This window comes from Monodelphis domestica, chromosome 2 (genome assembly GCF_027887165.1).
Source record: "Monodelphis domestica isolate mMonDom1 chromosome 2, mMonDom1.pri, whole genome shotgun sequence".
Lineage (NCBI taxonomy): Eukaryota > Metazoa > Chordata > Mammalia > Didelphimorphia > Didelphidae > Monodelphis > Monodelphis domestica.
In genome coordinates, this window is record NC_077228.1 from 297,801,290 (window position 1) to 297,819,896 (window position 18,607).

An 18,607-nucleotide genomic window follows, 5' to 3' on the forward strand; every position below is an offset into this window, starting at 1 on the left:
GACCAAAGCAATCCATAAATACCTGTGCACATAATAATTCCATGCTGGGTGTTTTCTCCTAATCATAAATATTTTGAGTGTTATTCATTTTTTTATATCCTAATTGTTCTCCTAACCTCCCAGTGCTCAGGTTTTGAACTATTGATATCATCCCTTATTTTCTTATGAAGACTTATTGGTACCTAAATAGTATTCAAGATAAGCATTCCTTACTGCCCTTCTGGCATAAATAGTGACTGGCCTGGGGCAGAAGCTTCATAATTTGTAGAGTTGCAGTAAGTGACATTATGCCTCAGTCAAACTTGTGAATGAATGGCTAAGAACTTAAGGGTCATTTGCCTTTGATGGAAAGGTGATTAGAGAGGAAAGAAAGCTTGGGAGAAGTGGCCTTGGAAAGAAAGGAGTGAGGAAGGAACTCAAAGGATTATCACTTTTGAGGTACAATGGGATAGAGTACTTGGGTTTGGAAAAAGAGAACCAAATTGTGATTCAGTTCTGCTGCTTAGTTTCTGTATGACCCTGAATTTATCACTTAACCTTTTCCAGCCTCAGTTTCCTTATCTGTAAAATGAAGTGCTTGGATTAGATGTTCTTAAAGGTTGTTTCCAGTTTTAAGTCTCTGTGTGTTCTACATTTTAAAATAATCTTGAAAATAGTCTCAGGGTGATATGCAGCTGTGCAGAGGTAGAACCATAGGGTTGGGGAAAAAAAAGAAAAAGAAAAGCCACATGGAGAACTCATGAGAGAAAAGTTAAACTTAGAGTTGAAATGATCTCCCTTTCATCAGGGAATTTCCACCTCCCTATTCTCTCTTTTTCAATCCCCACTGCTTAGTACCAGAGACAATTGGAAAGAGAAGTTGCCTCACCCAAGTTGCCTCTCTCATAGCTAAAAGTGTCTCTAGGTTTGCTTGAGTTTTTCCTTCCCCCCCTTTTTTTTTTCTGATAGTGAGGAGGAGGGGAGGAAGACATTTGATGGAGATTGTCATTTTTGCTGTTGTTCTTGTTCCTCCTCATGTAGGCAACTGTGCAAAGAATTTACAGACCTGCTTGCCCAGGACAGGACACCTATTGGAAACAGTAGGCCCAGCCCCATTTTGGAACCTGGGATTCAGAGCTGCTTGACCCACTTCAGCCTCATCACCCACGGCTTTGGGGCTCCAGCTATCTGTGCTGCCCTCACAGCCCTGCAGAACTACCTGACAGAGGCTCTCAAAGGCATGGACAAGATGTTTTTGAACAACAGCACCACTAACAGGCACACATCTGGGGAAGGACCAGGTAGTAAAACTGGAGACAAGGAGGAAAAACACAGAAAATGAAAAAAAATTTTTTAAAGGAAAAGGGAAAATCTTTTAAATAAAAAAAAGAAAAAAGAAACATTTCAATTTTAGCTTTAAAATATTGGATTGGCTTTGGAAGAATTATATTAGGTAGAGCACACACACAAACAAAAGTTAACAAACAGAAAAAGAAAGAAAAATAACTTTTTAAAAATCAAAGGCGCACAACGGAGCAACAATACTGGTTCTCAGTGTCTATTCAAGATACACTTGGAGACAACCACCCGGATTTTCCACTTCGGTTCTTTCGATCTTAGTAAAGCTGATAATAAAAGAAAACCCTGATTTTTTTCTTTGGAAAAATAAACATAAGACAAAACATGAGAAAACAGTAACTTATTGGAAGAAAATCGGATAAACATTGGTGGTGTCAGTGCTTTGAAATCTGGTTGGCTGAGATGCACGAACTGTTTTTTTTTTTCTTTCTCCTCCCTTGGAACTTCCCCCTTCCCTCATTCCCATACTACTTTCTCTTCTTTTCCCTCCCTTCTTCCCTAGCTCCATTTCAAAAATCTCCCGGGATGAAATGATTGTATCTGGGCCTTAGGCATTGTGTTTAAAACTTTTCATTTCACTTGACGTTTTGTTTTTAAGTCACTGGTACCATCCCCCCTCCCCCCCAAGCTTTGATGGTTAGGGACGGCGAGGGAGATGTATGTTGTCTGAGTTGGGAGGGGAAGGCAATCAGCGCTAGTGGAGGTTGCTGCGATCATTGGCAGAGACTAGGGAGAGAGCCTGGGAATCTGGAAAATAAGATTGAATATGATGTATTAGTCATCTGTTTCAGTTTCCTCATTTCCTTAAAGAAGTGTTTCTATTCCTTAGCAATGCCAGCGTCTGCACAAGAATCTTTCATTTGGTCTAGTATCTGTGTGTGAGGTACCGGTTTTCAGAATTGTAGTAAAACAAAAACAAAAACACGAATAAGTTAATTAGTATGTATTCCTTCGGAGGGGTATGTACCATTTCATTCTCTTCTGTTTTCCAAAGCTGTGCCCGCATGGTTTATGAGCTTCTTCAAAGAGGACTTGGGCTTTCTACACAATCTATAAGGTACAGAGACAAGCAAAGTTCTGATACTTTTTTAATCAAAGCCGGTGTTTCAGGATTCTGCAGGTGCACTTCTTTAAAGAAGCTCAAAGGGAATAATTTAGGAAGCACCCGATATCGATGTGGAAACAGCTGTCAAAATGGTTGTTGCTAACAGTGACCTGAGCTCTGAGATTCTATGCAGAGACCAAATTAAAGGGGGGGGGGAGGGGAGGACCTACAGGAAATTGGGGGAAGGAGAGGAGGGGAAGGGAGCCCAGTATTCTTGGCATACTATCCCTTTTAGTAGATTCCATTTCTCTAGAGGAAATTATTGAGATGGTCTGGGATTCTTGTTCTTCCATGAAAAGCAGCAGGAGGGGGGAAGGAGGCACTAGAATCTCTGCATCACTTGCTATATTACAGGATGCTTTATGAATGAGGGTTTATTTTTTTCCAGGCATGCACTTGTTTTTGGCATATAGATGGTAAAATAATGCAAAGTGAAAGGAGATGTGTTTCAGCTTTGATTTTGCCGTCTGGATACATTTTGACTATTCCCAGTGGGTAGAGTTTTATGCATTTAAGATCTCTCACTTATGGCAGAGCAGCTACTTTCTCTGTCTTATTTCGAGCATTATCTTGAAATAAGATATAGAATCCAGGCACACCCTAAAAGCAGAGTGAAGAAAATGCCTGTGGGGGTATGTTTCAGAATTCAGTGTAAACACACGTACACACTTTCCTAAGCAAGGCCAAGGAGAACATCCTCATACAATTTTATGATTCTATTATGTACCCCCCCCCCCCCCCAACACATCTACCTTCTCCACCTTCCAGCATTCCTCTAAGATAGAAATCCAGATGCTTTTGGCCTTGAGTTTTTGACTTCCGAATATTTACAGTAGGCTGCCTACACATTAATGCTAGCTACTATTTGCTCAGACACTTACCCTGCCCACGCCCCCCTTTCCGCAGCTCTCTCCCACCTCCTATGCAGAATCCCTCATCTAGGTGCCTCTCAAGCAGCCAAAGCTGGCATCTCCATAGGATGCAAAATGATTGGCATTTTTGTTTCACGGGTGTGGCTGGCTTCAAGGACATTTCCTCCCGGCTTTCCTCTTAGCCTTTTAGAGGCAAACTTGATGGGTTAAAAAAAAAAAAAAAGAGCCAGAGCTACGCTGGAGGTGTTCCGCTCAGTAGGCCCACGGTGCTTTTAACTTGAGGAGAATGCCAATGCCTTGGGACGGGCGTTATAAAACTTTTGGAGCTCCAGCCTTATTATTCCAGGAGCCTTAAAGTGTCTTTGGTCAGGTAGCGTCGGCAAGCTAAAGCAGATGTGTTCTGATTACTCTTAGCCCGGATAAACTGCACTGAAAAACCATCATCTCCTTTCCTTGCAGGACAACCTGTCCCACGTGCGTGACGTGAGGGAAACGTAATGGACACGCATTGCACTTACTGTCCAGTACTGCCCTTTGAAAGCGTGTCTCCTCCGATTCTGGCCGGTTCTGTTGAGGAAATAGAATCAGGTCGAGCTCGCCCTCCCCACTCTCAGACTCACCCCAAGGGCTAAACCGGACTGAAACCCCAAATCTCTCAACTAGGTAACAGGCTGAAAAGGAACACAGATTATCAAGGGGAGTAGGGCTTTGGGGTTCTTTTGAGTCCCTCTTGGACAAAATGTCCACATTACAAGCATCCTCCTTGAGGTCTAGTTTGAATATTTTGAGGGAGGGGTAAATCTCTCATAGATCATGTCAACTCCTCTACCCCACCCCACCTCCAGAAAAAAAAAAAAAACACCAAAAAGAGATCAGTGGGCTCTTTTGGAAAAGTAGACTATTATCGTCTGGATATTTACAAAACCAAAATGTGTCCACTCGATGGCCCTCTGTAATATTTTTGTTTCCTCCTCCCCTCATCATTCCTTCTACTTCTGACAAGCTCCAGGAGGCTTCTTCTGCCACTTCTCTCCAAGGAAATAGATTTCCATCCCCATCCCTTTGCACTTCGATACACTTCTTACAGGCCAGGCAGCTCTGACGTTTATCTGATAATTGAGTTATTAAAAGATTTGGTTTCCGTGGGCCCATAAATCAATAAACAGTAGGATTAACGCGAAAGTTTGACTTTTAACTCAGGGGAAACGTTTAAGGCAAACCCCTTTTAGCCTTGTTTTCAAACCAAACAGGTGGGTCACGTCGTTTTATTTTGTTTTGTTTTGTTTTTTATTTTCCTTTTTTCTTCTCCTTTCTATTTTTAAACACAATCATTCAGCTTGGGCACCTTCCTCAATTATTTCCCTTGGTTTTCTCACTCTCTCCCTCTACCCCCATCCAAAACCGAAGTTAGAAAAAAGACTAGGGGCGCTAAAATCACAAAACTCGCCTCGGAAAGTTCTTTGGAAGAGACTAAAGGTGGTATTATTCTTGGGCTCTATCCAATATTCATTCAACAAGTCTTCATTGAAGACCTACTAAGGGTGTACCAGGCATTATGCTGGACCCCTGGTTAATGACTTCAATACGAGATTTCTGCTTAAAAAAAAAAAAAAAGTGTACTCCTTTCCAACCCTCCTAAATCTTTTCCTTCTACTATCTCTTTCCTTCCCAATTGAGCACCACTCCACTCCCCCAGTTCCCAGCTCACCACCGCTGCCCTAGCAAAGTTTTCTTTTCCTTTTTGATCTTTAGCTCCTTAATTTCCTTGCATCCACAAAAAGAACTTATGCAGGATTTTGAACATTTTGCTATTTAACATCTCTCACACACCCCCTCACAAAAAACAGATTTTTTTTCCCCACCAGTTAGATCACATCCTCTACAGCTGAAGGAATGAAAAAGGAAGTCCGAATTCACCTAGGGATTGTTGACTCCCTTACAGAAGTCTCAAGGAAAAGGGGCAGTGCGTTCTTAACCATTGTTTTTGATAAATGTCATCACATCAGATACTTTGTAAATTTTAATGTATTATGTGAAAAGAAAATATACTAAGACAAAATCTGATGTTCCTCCCGAGCCTAAATAACGTTTTCCCTTGTGTGCCAATGTATGCTAAACTATCTGAAAATAAACAAAAAGACAGACAAAAATAATAAAATTCTTTTTTTAAAAGGGTGAAATGAATACCATCCGTCTTTATAATGCCAAAATATACTCCTTTCTTGGATTTGTCTTATTCACTAAGAATCTGACCACACTCGAGAAATATCAGTTTACTGACTCTTCATGAGAATAAATCTGGAAGGGTAACGATGTTAAGTTTGTATATATTTATTTATGCTTAATTTAATGGGAATGTGTAAATATGGCGAGCAAGTAGTTTGGGATTATTTATCTGTGAATCTATACCTCTGTGAATGGGTGGAAAAAACCGCTTGACTCTAGATAGTATCCTATCTGAATTTTTCTGTTCTTTATAGACAAGCTGTTATGGTAATGGGTAGAAATTGGTTTATTGTCCAGTGTTGATCTGATTTACATAAATAAAAAAGATGTTGTGTTTTGGTTGTGTTCTTATCTTCAGTTTCTTGAATGTGGGTACTGCTTCGTTCTGCGGACAAATTAAGTATAGCGAAGAAGTTTTTGCTGTTTCTTTCCCCTCTTATCATAGGGGGATTGGAAAACACAAGACATGTTTTCATTAAAAAAGAAATACAATAAATATTGCTTCTCAGAAATACTGGCACTTTTTGTCTGACTAGGAAGTGTTAATAATTTTTTATTCCAAATTGATACCCTTCTCTCCTATTTCTAAGCAGATTTACAATAAAAGTCATATTAACTATATCCTTTGGTTTATTTTTGCCTTTTGAAGAATAAGCTGTCAAATCCTTTCCCCATGTCGCCATTAAAAAGTGGGATTATATCTTTAAATAAAACTCCTTATCCACAAGGGCCGGACCTTTGGGTTGCCATTCCTTGAGTGGAGGTGGATTTGTGTGCAAGCCTTGTAGGGGTTGGTTGGAAGCAGAAGAGGGAAGAGGAGAGAGGGAGCAGGAGAGGGGAGGGGGGGGAAAGGGGAGGTGGATGCTATTTGTGGCCTTGGAACTCAAAAAAGTTAATTGGCCCATTCGGGATCGAAACCACGACCTTGGTCTTAAAGCAGCCCCATAGTCCCAAACGAACTAAATAAAGACTCTGAACTGAAGATGAAAAGGATTATGCTCGGGTAAAGAAAAAGAATCCATGTTTTGGGAAGGCAAGTGCTATGTACCTAAGGCTTTGGACAAATATTCAAAAGCCTTAGGAGACCCTTCTACCTACAGTTAATGGGCAAGCCTGTTTATTCAATAATTCTTTATTAAATGACTACTATGTGAAATATATTCATAAAGAATCTATCATCAGGAAGATTGGGCACCTTCCTCTGGGCCAAGGAAGTCTCTGGAAAACAGCATTTTCAAGTGGAAGTCCAAGTATATAACTTCATTTCTGGAGGTGGAGAGAGTGGACAGCTATATCTCACAGAATCAGGAAAAGAATTGATGAAAAATATTCCACTTTTTCCTTCCAAAAATCATTGTTTGGTCTTCTTAGTAATGCTTTACCTAGTAAGATTATCTGTGTTATATTATCATATTAATTAAAAACGAAACCTGAAAGGGAAAAAAGAAGAAAGAAGGAAGGAAAGAAGGAAGCAAGGGAGAAATGGAAGAAGAAAGGAAAGAGAGAGAAGAGAATAGAGAATGGAAAGGAGAAAAGGAAGGAAAGAGGAAAGTAAAAAGGAAAAAGAAAGGGAAGCAAAAGACAGTAAAGAAAGGGAAGTGAGGAAAGGATAGAGGGGGAGAAAAAACTAGGAAGAGAAGAGGGTGTGAGAAGGGAAGGAGGAAGGAAAGAATTAAAGGAGGAAGGGAGAAAAGTAGGAAAGAAGAGAAGAAAAAGGGAGGAAAGAAAGAATTAGGGAAGGAGGAACAGGGGTAGGTAGGCAAGAAAACTTAGGCATACAGAACTGAGAAGGTTGTAATTAAGGTGTGCAGAAAGCAAATTATTATTCCTCTCAGGTCCAGGTGAATGGATGAATCACATTTAGTTTCATTTTCATTTGCCTTGGTAAACAGTTTGCCATAGTAGGAATACATAGCAATGCTTAAGTTTTATTTGCTTAGTACTTTTCATCTATCCATTCATTTATTCATCTACTTGACAAACGTTTATTAAGTATCTATTATTAGGAGCTGGCTGTGTTTATTGCTCTGGTTATAAGGAGAAGAATCAAAAGTTTCCTGCCCTCAAGAAGTTTATAGTCTAGCAGGGAAGATATGCATATAAACAACCATAATTTAAAATAGAATCTGATTTGGAGACCGACGACTTCAGTCTTCAGGAAGCTACTCTGGCTATGGGTTTCAGATATCCTATACTTTGTGAGCTTGAGGACAAAGAGAACCGACCCCCCCCCCCCCCCCCCCCCCCCCGCCCCAGCTATTCAATGCTTCCTGAGCTCAAAGGATTTATCTTTTTAGGAAACCCAGAGGCGGTAAAGAGATGAAGGAAAGTATCTGGAAGAGAATGGGCAAAGATAGTGGAGGAAAAGAAGAGCATAGAGGGAAAAAGAAGAAGAAAGAGAAAGAAGAACGTGTGAAGGTCGATGTAAGGTAGGGCCTAGTGGATAACTGAAGACTAACTGGTGGATAACTTCAAACTAACCTGGGATAAGGAAGCTCCATGAACTCAGAACTATTCCCTGGAACTTGGAATCATTGGGTCAAGGGAGCCGAGCTCTGCTTTCCTGAGTCTATTGATATGCCCTGGAGGCAGAGGAGAGGGGATTCTGCCAAATAGTTAGGGATTAATGAAACAGTAAATGCAGAACACTGACGGTGATGATGAATGGGCTTTCAGCCTCTGGATGACTGGTCTTGCCTGATCTGACTAGTCCTATCCCTGCCAAGCTATGTTCTTCTTGCTGGCCCTGTGCACCCGCGGCCAATAGAAACCTTTCTCAATTGCAAAGCCCAGTTTCAACACTCCTTTCCCCAACAAAGCTCCATTTCCCCAAACCCCGTTAGGTCTTGGACAGAAAATCCGTCGCAAATACTGAGCCTTACTTAAGAGAGTTTGAGCTTCTTGCGGAAAGAAGAGCTTTCTTGAAAACGTTTAAGAGAACTGAAATGGAATCACGAATGAATAGATGAACTAACAGAAATCTTTTATAATTTTGACAATCGGAGGAAAAGATTCACAGCCTTCAGTTGGGGAGATTTGCGACCTTCCTCGGGTACCCCGCAGAGTTCACGCGCCTCGTGCCCAGGGAGGAACCCGTTTCTTCTCCCTCATGGTCGCTGGCTTACCTTCTGCATCCGCACAACGAGGCTTCGAGGGCGGATAGCCTGTTATGTTTCAACCCGCGAAATTAAACGCGCCGTTCCCAAGTCCATTAATTTTAGCTTCTCATTAATCTATTTATAAGTGAGCCCGCACTGGCTCTATAAATACGGTCCTATAAAATGCACCTTTCGCCCATAAATCTTCCCTGTTGTTTATTTACATAGAGGCCCCTCACTTCCTAACGATCCCCGGGTAAACTTCATTAAGGCCCGGCAGCCAGGGTTCAGGCGCGAATGCGAACTGCTGTCTCTCCAACCTTGGCGCAAGGCTATCTGGGGAAGGAATGGGAATGGGGAGGGGGCGAGGACCATCGCTCATTTTTTCTTCTTCACTTTGTTTTCACGTTTCTGTCCCAAATCCAGCTCGTCCTATTTTCCCATCACAAACTTCACATTGATTTATATCGTCATAAACAGCCTTCTACTGGCCGCGGGCTTTCTCATAGCTTGGGGTGAGTTTCCTCGCTTGTCGGCGTGGCAGCCGCTGCTTCTGTACCAGCGCTCGTAAATAACTGCTCTGGCTGCCCTCTGATTAGGTCAGTCAAATGTATTCCTGAGCCCCATTTATTCGTTCTCTGCCTCTTGTTCCTGGTAGAAATCTCTCCACGTCCCGCCCTAACTTGCCCCCCACACCTCTAAGGATACAGACCTACGTCTACATTGACTCAATTGGGTCTCAAGGATGTTTACTTTCCTACACGCGTGCCACTCGCGTGCGCCCGACTCTGGCCGCGTGAGCTGTGCAGACGCACACAGACACAAGCGCACCTCCCTTCGAGTGCGAATTGTCTTCACGAACGTGCACGCGCGTGCGTATACACGCACATGCTCGCTGCACAACGCGGCAGAGCAGCCTCGTCCCGGGCGTCTTTGCTCAGCCTTCCACACAACTTCACTAGCCAGCTCTGGGCGCGCTCTTGTTCCTGGGATCCGGGGGTCTCTGGTCAGCCTCTAGTTGAGTGAGGCGCCTGCTGGGAGAAACCTTGACTTTGCAGGGTCCTAGCACTTGCATTTTGGTCAGGCAAGTTCAGCACCTTTCTCACAGTCACCCCGATTGCACAAGATAAAACATCACATCCCCCTGGAATAGTTTGCAACGCTAATCATTGGTAGTTGGTGAAATTGGTCTGGGATTAACCCCAAGTTAGAAGTAATTTAGGTAAGATAAGAATCGCACCTTCAGCAGAGAGAGGCCTGGATCTTTTCAAACATAAAAAAAAGCAAGAGATTCTGTTGCGAAGCCAAGCATACGAAGCCATACGAAGAAAATTAGGAGCGCCTTAGTGGCATGGGCAACTGGCAATTATTTGTTAGCAGGTTCCGAGCTCATCCTCCAAGATACTTAGAAACGTTCTAAGGACATTGCTGTCAGTTGTCATTAACAAGCTCCTTTGCTTACCAAGGAGACAGGTAGGGATCTGAGATGCAGATAACCGCCAAGTGCACTTTGGTAGGCTAAATTTGTTCTGTTAAATGTCAAAGCAAAATGTCATGGGCGTTAGGGGTGTTTCAGGAACGGTGAGGCTGGAGTTTGACAAATGGACCAATGAGTATGAGGAGTTGGGAAGAGAGGAAGAGAGGACTTTTCCTTAGTTCGTACCAGAGGTTAGTTGGCATCAGAGAGCTGACCCAAATCCAATAGGGATCTCCCTCTGGAAGCATATACACATATTACACATATTCACCCAAGGTCAGAATGGAACATAGTCATAGGGCTCTGAAGTGCATTTAGAGCTGATGCAGCCACTCAGCTTGGAATGTCTTCAAAGAAGCTGGTTATTACTTGTGAAGATCTCTTACTGTGCTACCAGACCATGGGGGGGGGGGAGGGAGGGAGAGAGAGAGAGAGAGAGAGAGAGAGAGAGAGAGAGAGAGAGAGAGAGAGAGAGAGAGAGAGAGAGAGAGAGAGAGAGAGAGAGAGAGAGAGAGAGAGAAGCCTGTCCTCTGGGAAATGAAAAGTTTAGAGACAAAAAATAATAAGTTATCAAGAAGATGCTTGCTAATGTGTACAGAAACAGAAAAATGCATGGATTTGGATCAGGGTGAGAAATAGAGGGAGTAACCCTTCTAAGAAGTGCCATAGGAATACTCATATATACAATGCCCTCTCAGCAACTTACTCTATTCTTTTTCCATCCCCTTTTAGATTACTCCTACATTATTTAAAATGTAATAATAAACCAGAGAGGCAAATCCACCAAAGGTTTGTTCTGATTCTTCTATGTTAGTGGAACATCAATCTTTCTGTCATGTCTTAGCAAGCTGGAAAGACTTGGAAGACAGACCAGGTATCATCTAAGAACAGAACTAGTCCAAGTTCAAAAGAGTCTCCTCAACCCCTGAAAGATGACCATAAAAGGATGATTCCATCTCCTTCACATCAAATTATTAAAAATCATCTATTAATGGATGGAGGGACTTTGCACTGTTGAAGAGAGATGTGTTTGCCAACAAAGTTATCTTAGGAAGATATATTGATTAAACTTAGTCATTTCCCCACTCCCAATTAAATTTAGTCACTTTCTCAGAGATAAGTTTAGGTAACAGATGGTATAGATAAGAGTCAAGATTAGTACCTGATTGATTTACCTGACCTTCTACACCTGGTTTAATAGAATGGGTAACCAGTTTGGGCTAGGTATATATTGAAAACAAAACCAATGGGGCCAGATTTCCATAGCCATTTTGAAAAATTAAATACCCACCAAAGAAGCATAGGTCTAGAGATAGAAGAGACCTCAGGTGCAGTATAGTTCAGTGCACACATTTTATAGATGAAGAACTTGAGGTCCAGGGAAGTTAAGCAACTTGTACAAGGTCATACAGGTAGTAGGTATTAGAGGTCAAATTTGAACCCAGGTTCTCAGTTCAGTCAGACTGAAAATCTAGGGCTTTTTTTTTTTTTATTATCCCACTGCTGGAAAGAATCATTAATCCTGTGAATATAGATCTTTTCTATATCTATTGTAGCCTCTCATCCTAAGAAAAGGAAAGAACTTAAATTCTTTTCTTTGGATATTTTCAGCAAGATTCCATGAAGTATTCCTTAGCACAAAAAAGCTCTCAAATAATGGGGAGGGGTGGAAGGAAGATGAAGATTGTTCTTCCAATATCCATATTTCCTTTCTGTTTGTGGGGAAAGAAGAAAAAAAAACCTCATAGAGAATCAGAAATCCATTCCAAGCAACTAAGAAAAGGGAATACGGGGAAACCTGTCATTTTGTCTTCCTCTGAAAAAAGTTCAACTGAATGGTGCCCTTCAGAGATAACAACCCAAGACAAAGGGTCCAATAGTCCAAATAAGGATTGGTTGTGTTTTATTTGCAACTTTCTCTTGGTACTGAATCCCGAACTTGGGTGTTTTGGTGGTTAAGATTAGAGCAGTAAAAATCAGGGAAGAATTCTTTGGGTAGGGAGGAAGGGAAGGATATTTTTTATAATAAAATGAGGGGTGAGGAGAACAACAGCTACTCTGTCTTGTTGGGCCTTTGGTTTGTCAGAATTTGAAAGTGTCTGAGGTATTTATGTACACCTAAGCCCCAGGTAATTAATATTACTGTTTTCCTCCCCTTGCATTAACCTGTGGGCAAATTCTTAACAATCCTATCCCTGTTTGTCACCTTCTCATCAGTGACAAAAGATGGATTCTGCCTCTCCCCAGCCTAGCTCTACTCTGTTTACTTTCAGCTGCCAAGAGGATATATTCCTACTAGTGTCTGACCAATGTTTGGCAGCCCAAACGTCTTTTGTCCCTCCCCCAACTCTGAGCATCCTTCCCCCCTCCCCCCTCCTTCTCATCACAGGCTCAGCAATCTGGAAGGCTTCGAGGTCCAACCAGGAAAGAAAGCAGGCAGGTAGGATAACCTTCTTCGGCTGAATGGGTTAAAAACCCCAAAAGAACATCCAGTTCCAGGGATATTCAATTAAAGAAAGTGTCCAAAACAAACAGGAGATGTATAGCTGAGGAGTACTTTGCCTAGTTCCATTTCCACCCACGTCACACTTACTCTGCAGAGCTTTTGGGCATGGAAACTTTTCTTATTGGCAGGAAAATAAAACTGGCTTCCAGACAGATGGGTGTGTTCACACACCTTGTATGTCTCCTTATATTCACATACAGACCTATGCATGTAGTTGTTTATATAAACACATGTGACTCACATATACATACATCTAACAGGTTTAAATCTTTGGGTTATTTTGAGGAAGAAAGCTGGCATTTGCCTGCAAAATATATGCATATATGTAAAATGTGTGCATATATCAGCCCACAGAAATCTCTGTTAGAGTATAAAAAACATGAAGGACATTGAAAACCCCTGTTAGAGTATAAAAAACATGAAGGACATTGAAAACCCCTGTTTTTTGCTTGTTTGTTTTTGCTTTTGCTTTTCTTTTTTAGTGGTCTGTAAGGCTCAGCGCCAAGCCCGGCCAGCCCTGTGTGACCTTACATGGGGTAACGAAATGGACGCTATAGTGGTCTAGAATTGACTGATGACAAGAAAGAAGTCTTGGCTGAAGGTAAAGTTCTGTGAGTCAAATGACTTTCCAAGTGGGTTCACTACCTCTAGTGTACGTGAAAAGACTAATCAATTTGAAGTGTGAGGATCTCAGTTCAAATCCCTTGACTCATCCAGTGAGTGATGTGATTTGTGCCAAGTCACTTTAATCTCTCTGTGCCTCAGTTTCCTTAGATGTAAAACAGCTCACTTAAACTAGATGATGGCTCAGGTCTTTTCCAGATCTAAAACTTGGTCGCTGTCAAAACGTACTCATGCTGCATTCATGGTGACATGTTTGAATCATTTTCCATCAGTAGCAATTGGTGATGTGGACACATTTAAGTACTATGCTCTTTATTTTCTCTTCATATTAAACATATACTTAGAACTTTGGGACACCGTCTCTCCCATATCCTTTTGACTTTTTTTTTACTTCCATATGGTATTCAGTAACCTACAGAGTGATAACTAGGTTGAACTTCCTGCTCTCCCCCTTTTTGTTAGTACCTCTGACCATCTTCTCTCACTCTCCCCCATTGTTTCCCCCCCCCCTCACATTCTGTCAAGCAATAGGCTGTAAAATAGTTATCCAGACCAGCAGACAGGCAAGTGCCTTTTGAGAGTAATTTCTGCCCCAAGCGTTTAGCCTGGGGCAAAGCAAGCGTGCTCTCTAACTGATCAACCTGGATATTTCATTATTCATTAATTTACTGTTTAACCAAATCCCACTCATTATCAGAGGCAACGCTTGGCAGAGCCCAGCGAACAGTAGCAGTTGGTGTCAGGCGTGGAGAATTGGCCCATTTGATCCCAGGCTGTTTTATTATTCAACACCACTGACTGAGAAAAAGGTCCATGAATAATAAAGAGCCAAAGCGTGTTTGAACTGAGAAGCATGACACAGCCTTACAAAACAGCAGTTAGAAAATTAAAGGCGAGGTGGCCCAGGCTTTGCATTTTTTATCCTGGCTGTGGGCACAGACATTTAGATTCCCTACATTGTTTTCAAGAATAACAATAACAACAATAATAATAATAATATCTTTAAGAAGGGAGATATGTGTTTCAAATACTGGTACCCTTTTCAGAACTCACTACTGAAGAACTAGGGAACAAACTTACAAAGCCAGAAACAAACATGCCTCAAGAGGGGACCTTGAAAGCCTACTTTCTAATCAGAGAATTGGAAAGAGCCTTTGTGGACCTGCTCAGGCAGGAGGGGAGATTCAGAGAAATTTCATTCTTCTTTAGACCTCTTGTCATCCTGACTCTGGGCAGGTTTGTAAATTACTTACTTCATCGGGCTGATCAGATCCTTGCTGTATTCTTTACCATCTAAATTGGTCCCTAGATAGGCCCTGGGTCTGTAGGCACATATCTGCACAGGGCATGAGGAAATGCTTCATTTCCTATTGACATATGCGCTAGTCAGACTCATATCTGGAAGGAAGATCAGAAATTCAGTACCACCCTTGGTATGTGTGAAAGAAGGGGCTGATAAATATAAGAGGAAAAGGATATCCAGATACCTTTCAACATTATTATTTTAAAATGCTAGAGCCCCTGCAATATCTCCCCTGAGGTTACTCAGTCAACGATAAAGTGATCATCCAGCCTACTACTTCCCAGTCTAAATAATAACATTTAACAAACATTAAGATGTCTTTTTTTTTTTTTACAGAACACTCTGTTGGGCACGGAAAGAAAGACAGTATTTACTCTGCCCTCACAAAGCTTACCAAGATTAGACCAGTTTAAGTAAAGTGTGCATTATGACATGGTAATTAAATTCCAGTTCGACAAATATTCATTAATGGGTATAAGTTCTGTAATAGGCAATGGGGATACAAAGACAAAAAATGAAATAGTTCCTTCTCTCAAGATGCTTAAATTCTATATTCTTACATCCTAAATGAAGCATTGAAAAGTTTCTTATTTTATTACCAGTCCCCCACCCCATAGTTATGTTGTATTTATTTGGTAAGCAGCAAGAGCCATCATCTAGCTCAAGTGGGTTATTTTACAGATAAAGAAACTGAGGCACAGAGAAGTTAAGTGACTTGCACAAGGTCACATAGTGAGTGAAGATATGAATTAAAATACTCAGATCCCAAATTGATTGCTCTTTTCACTTACACTAGAGGTAGTGAACCTTTCTGGAAAGTCATTTGACTCATAGTAATAAATATTGGTTCTCTTCAATTAGAATGTAAACTCCTTAAAAACAGGGACTAGAGTCAGCAGTTGGAGAGTTAGTCTTGGAATCAAATAGACCTAGGTTCCAAACTGGCCTGTGACATAGGCTGGCTGTGTGACTTTGGCTAGGTCATTTTATTTCTTAGTGCCTCCCAGACCATGCTCTAAGCTGGAGGACATCTGTAGAATTTCACTGATAGTATTTCTCCAGGAAAGCTGCAAGTCAGACTCTCTCCTTTTCTCCACCAATTTCTCAGTCTTAGTTTAGTGCCTGATATATAGTAGGTACTTAATAAAAGTAGAATGGGGCTCAATTATATGAAAGTATATAAGATGCAAAACAAGGTGGGAGGGAGGCAGTAGGGTTGGAGTGTTATAGATTGTAGATATATATTATGAATTAAAGGATGGTAACTTTGTTAGAACTGATGTAATTAAGGTGGGATACAGGTGTATATTTCACAGTGAGGACCAGGACCATCTTCAGCCCCTGGAAGATATTATTTGCTCTTGTGGCCATTCAATCAACAAGCTTTTATTAAGGATTTACTATGTCAGACAAATCGCAGAGGCAGCTAGGTGGCACTGTGGCTAGAGTGCTAAGCCTGGATTCAATTGCGTCATTTTCAGGCATTTCAGATTCTTTACAATCCCATTTGGGGTTTTCTTGGCAAAGATGCTGGGAGGGTTTGCCATTTCCATTTCCAGTTCATTTTCCAGATGAAATGAGGTAGACAAGATTAAGTGACTTGTCCAGGGTCACAGCTCATCATTGTCTGAGGCTGGATTTGAACTCACAAAGCTGCACAATGAATATCCCTGACACCAGACCCTGTGCTCTATCCACCTAGCTGCCTGAGGCTGGAGTCTGGAGGATCAAATTTCAAATCTGGCTTTAGACACTTCCTAGCTATATGAGCCTGGGCAAGTCACTTGATCCGAATTGCTTAGCCCTCACTGTTCTTCTGCCTTCGAACCAAATACTTAGTATCAAATCTAAGACAGAAGGTAAGGGTTCAAAAAATGGTGCATAACCCAGTACCTGTCACATAATAGGCACTTAATAAATACATACTCTTCTTCCTGTTTTCCCTTCCCCTGTGTTGGGTTTCAAAGGAAGGTAAAAACATTGTCATTGGTCTTGGGAAGCTCACATTCTAAAAGGAGAGAAACAATACAAAGAAATGGTGTCAGGGAAATCTCTGGAAAAAAAACCAAAACAAATGCTGGAATGGTGAGGAGAATGGGATTTTGAAAAGGCCTTCAGGAGAAGGTGAGATTTGACCTCAATTTTGAGGAAGCCAGGAAGCAGAGATAAGGAGGAAAGGCATTCCAGGCATGAGGGACAACCAGTGACAGGCACAAGGCAGTGACACCCAAGATGGCAATATTTCCAAATTAAAGCGTGTGGATGTGAATTTGTAAGAAGACCATCAAGCTCGGAAAGGACAAGTCTAGGGAGAGCTTTTTTTTTTTAACTCTTACTTTCTGTCCTAGCAAACAGGGAGACAAAGGGGTAAAGGCTAGGCAAAAGGGGGATTAAGGGACTGATCCAGGGCCCCTTAGCCAGGAAATGTCCAAGATCAGATTTGATCCCAGGTCCTCCCTACTTCAGGTCTGGAGCTCTATTCACTGTGCCACCCACCTAGCCACCCCTGTGGAGAGCTTTAAGAATCAAACAGATTTTATATTTGACCCTAGAAGTACTAGGGAGATATTGGAGTATATTGACTATAGGGGTTGAAATGGTTTTATATATCTATACACACATGTATACACATTCTATAATAAATAAAATACAATAATGATGTATAATAAAATATATAAAATCAATGATACATGATATTATTATTAGCCACTTAGCTTACTTGGTCTTCAAACAAATAGGTCTTAAATATCATGATATCCAATAGGCTCTCAAATACAATACTTTATTATTATTATTTTAATTTTTTAAGCTTTACCTTCTGTCTTAGTTTCAGTTCTAAGACAGAAGAGTGGCAAAGGTTAGGCAAAAGGAATAAGTGACTTGCCCAGGGTCACACAGATAGGAAATATCTAAGGCTAATCTTAATCCCCACTGAATCCTCTCGCTGCCCCCAAATATAAACACTTAAAACCAAATAGATTTCATGCCCTTGCTCATTGGGAGAAAGAAAGGCAGGCTTAAAGAGAGCTAGGACTTTAGGAAAATCATTTTTGTTTTTCGGTTTTAACTATATCTGATTCTTCATTACTCCATTTGTTGTTTTCTTGGCAAAGATGCTGAAGTGGTTTGCCATTTCCTTCTCCAGGTCATGGGAATTGAAACAGGCTTAAGTGACTTGCCCAGGGTCACACAGCCAGTAAGTGAATGAGGTCAAATTTGAACTCAAGAAGATGAGCTTTCTTTACTCCAGGCTCAGTGCACCACCTTGCTTGCCCTAGGAAAATCATTAACACCACGAAAAGAATGACAACAATGATGGTCATCATAATATAATGAATTGTCCATTGACTTGAGTCAAACCTTTGAACAACAAAATAACTAAACTTTATATAATGTCTTATGGTTTAGAAATCCCTTTCTATACAACCATCCCTTTTGGTAGGTTGCACAAATATTACGACCATTTTACAGAAGAATACACTAAAACACAAAGGACAGAGGAGAATTGGCCCAAAGATATGATGGAAGTGTTTGTCAACATTCTTTATTATGGTCTTGTGTTAGAGGTGGGACTTGAACCAACATCTTCTGAATTCAAGGCTCATTTCTGTACACCTCATTACCTCTCACATAACTACTGCCTCATTTTATTCCCACAACAATCTTCTAAATGGAAGGAGAGACTTGAAGCAATTGCCCTGATAATTCAGGTGAAAATTTAGCTTCTAAGGAAAAAGAGGGTCTAGGGGCCTGTTTGGTCCAGATGGACTGTCTCCTTTGATGAGCTCTAATGGAGAAACAAGGTCTTCACATTACTCCGTTAGTGTACATATTCATAGTGACAAATGGAGTGCAAATTCCAAATCAAAAGTGGCCTGGATGATCAGAAAGTACGCTGCAATAGGAGTCAGAATTTGTTTTAGTTCACTTATGAAACATTGCTCTGTGTCTCCCTTTCTTCAACTATAAAATGAAGGAAATAATTATATTTATGCCACCTACCTCACAGGAGCATTTGGGAGGAATGTATGAATTTCTATTGGTTAAGAACCACAGAA

The 18,607-nt window shown here is 41.1% G+C and overlaps 1 protein-coding gene across 9 annotated transcripts in view; it reads left to right on the top strand.

The window, feature by feature from the left end:
• The window catches only part of TFAP2B (transcription factor AP-2 beta), a 32,721-nt gene extending 26,829 nt beyond the window's left edge, over nt 1-5,892 (top strand). For 4 of the 9 annotated variants that reach the window (XM_016431128.2, XM_016431129.2, XM_056818389.1 and 1 more), the window contains 2 exons: nt 1,021-1,280; nt 2,333-5,892. In XM_016431128.2, the coding sequence (XP_016286614.2) occupies nt 1,021-1,280; nt 2,333-2,394 (322 nt within the window). In that variant the 3' untranslated portion in view covers nt 2,395-5,892. Of the gene's footprint in view, nt 1-1,020 lie in introns of all 9 variants that reach the window. The other 5 variants (XM_007484079.3, XM_001363823.4, XM_007484078.3 and 2 more) reach the window with 4 other exon arrangements.
• Nucleotides 5,893-18,607: the final 12,715 nt, after the last annotated feature.